Source organism: Charadrius vociferus, unplaced genomic scaffold (genome assembly GCF_000708025.1).
Source record: "Charadrius vociferus isolate BGI_N301 unplaced genomic scaffold, ASM70802v2 scaffold2, whole genome shotgun sequence".
In the NCBI taxonomy this organism is placed as follows: Eukaryota; Metazoa; Chordata; class Aves; order Charadriiformes; family Charadriidae; genus Charadrius; species Charadrius vociferus.
This window is the reverse complement of record NW_009647595.1, coordinates 8,359,601-8,362,125: the sequence shown is the minus strand read 5'-3', so window position 1 is coordinate 8,362,125 and position 2,525 is coordinate 8,359,601. Positions and strand designations below refer to the sequence as shown.

The 2,525-nt window shown below is 41.8% G+C and overlaps 1 protein-coding gene across 1 annotated transcript in view; it reads right to left on the bottom strand.

Moving 5' to 3' along the window:
* TG (thyroglobulin) overlaps positions 1 to 2,525 on the bottom strand; it is a 171,220-nt gene that overhangs the window by 23,725 nt on the left and 144,970 nt on the right. Inside the window, exon 44 of the mRNA XM_009881055.1 lies at positions 1,440 to 1,621. Coding sequence (XP_009879357.1) covers positions 1,440 to 1,621 — 182 coding nt within the window. The remainder of the gene's footprint in view (positions 1 to 1,439; positions 1,622 to 2,525) is intronic.

Sequence of the window (2,525 nt, the reverse complement as noted above, 5' to 3'; positions counted from 1 at the left end):
TCTTTTGATTCATTTTCTGAAAAGCTGTTCCACTTAAACATTCAGCCCCCGAGTTTGCACAGAGGCAAGAAAAAGGAGGTAAGGAGATTTTCCCCAGTTTGCCTCCTTTCAGAGAAACGAGCTCACCCTCCCTGGCCCTCTCCACCCCAGCTCAAGATCTGTAACTTGCTAAAGCAAACTGGCTCTCCATGGGGGAGGGACCAAAATCTACAGCCTTCTCTGCAGACCAAACCACCATGTGACCCAAGTAAAGATATCCACTAGTCTTTATGGCCTACCATAGGTGTCATGACTGCTGTGGAGTCCTAGCTCAACAGGGCAATGAAGTCTTTAAACTGACTGTTATCCAGAACTGCTGGGCCCTGATGCCATACCCGATTAAGGGTCACAGCTATGCATATCTACTAGGTGGTGTGAACACAGCCCACTGCTCACCTTCCACTACCCAATGGCCCCTGCCTGCAATGTTTCAATGCAAAGCATGGGAGTCTATATACTGGAGGTAAGTTGCTCATGCATCTGCTGACATTTCATCACAACTATTTCCTTTGGGAGAGGCTGGGAAGCCCCGTGAGTCTATGGTATGTCCTTATGGATCAAACAAGGCAAGAGTTGGATACCGAGTGTTCTCCTTTCACCTCCACAAGAAGACTTCCGATAGAAGCACCCTACTGCCTGATTCTGCTTTCTCACATCATGGTAAACCATACACAAAGCGAGCAAAATGCAGATTGGGTGATATTATACAATCACTGTACACTGGCATAAATATTTACACAACCATCAAGGAAATACATGAATAATTTTAAGGGGATTCTTCTGCCATACGTAAAATGGAGATTAGCAATGCACAGAATGGGGTTGGGAGCCACTTTTATGAATATTCACAAATGCTTTGCCATTTTACACAGGATAGTCACCTGTAGAAAGCCTGACATTGTGAAGAAATATATTTTGCAGGTTTCATGATATAAAAGTTAATGTAATTGCTGAAATCAATGTTTTCAAGCTAGATCATTCTCTAATTTCCAAAAACTAGGAAAAGTATGTAACTGTATAATTAGGTGACTATTTGTGAATAAAAGCCAGTCTATTAGTTCTTCTACTGTCACAGGGATAAGAGGAATCAAGAAACAGTTGATGCAGAGTGTGCAAACCAAGACATCTTTGACATGAAAGAGTACACAAAGAAGCATGAGTAGTCTGAGCCCAATATACAATTCAGGAAAGACAAACTTTTCACACGGCATAAAAGTCAGTTCAATTTCTGTTTACCAATGACATTGGAAACCTCATGGAAAATGAGGAAAATTCCCCATTTTCTGTTCATTTGCGTTAGAATTTCTCAAGTGTTTCAGAATGCAAATGCACACCTGAGATAAGCAAAACAAACCTTTCTTAACCCAAATCACACTGTTGTAATAGGATGAGTTTCTTACCGGGTGGCATTTTCCAAAGCCCTGGAAAAGGATGAGTAATCATCGGTTGAGTGTTCGAGGGAGTAATACCACGTAGCTGCATCTTCAATAAACGAGTTGGAGTCTTCTCCTCCTAGAGAATTTTGCAAAGCCTGATAAAAGGCTGTTTTGCTGTTGCCTCTTCCTTGACTTTCTTCAAATTTCTGAGAACAAAATTCGTACATGGAATTTACAAACAAAACCAAAAGATACATTTCTAATGGAACAACATAGGCTCAGATCTCCCTCTGCTGGAACAAGTCCTCTCTGCTGAGATCTCTGATTCCTAGGGGAAGACGTACGGGACAATCCTACTTTTGCTTTCCCAAGATTGTCACCAGCCAGCAGTATTGGCTTCCTCAAAACATACTATAGGACTGAATCCTTAATCATAGATACCATGCTGTGCAGAGGTACCACTAATACTACAGAAACCCCGCTGGCTCTCACAGAAGTAGTCCACATGGATAGTTCTCCACTGTAGGTGTGCCCAATGCTGTCCTTCTGATGATGTCCCTGAAGGAAAACTAGAGGGGAGAGAGGGAGATATTGCTGCTTTCCCTTGGAAATCCTAGAAAGCAAACACTCCATATAGCCACTTCATGGCTATATCACTCTGCCTCTTCTGGAAACACCTACAAAGAAATGTGGCTCCCATAAGGTCTGTATTTAGGTCCCTTCTGGAATAATATCTGCCTTAGCCCGGGAGGAGAAATCCCTCTCCTCCAACTCCCAATGCAAGTAGCAGCCACGATCTTCAAACTTCATAACCCTTAGTGCCTTTCAGAGACACCTACAGTGAAATGCCCTTTTCCTGAAATCTGTGGTCTGAAACCTTTCCTGACATAAAGGCATTTTCCCCAAAGCAGACTGTCCATGTCACTGCGGAATTACTGATAGCAGAGGGACCATCTTCTATGCCAAACAGTGTACCCAATCTTATTTTTACCAAAACTAAAGACTGCTGGAAGTTTTCAACACATTTATTTGAGGAAGTTTTTTATTTTATTAATTCAGACTTTTCACTTTTTCTTTTTCTTTTTTTTTTTTTTTTTTTTTTTTGGGGGG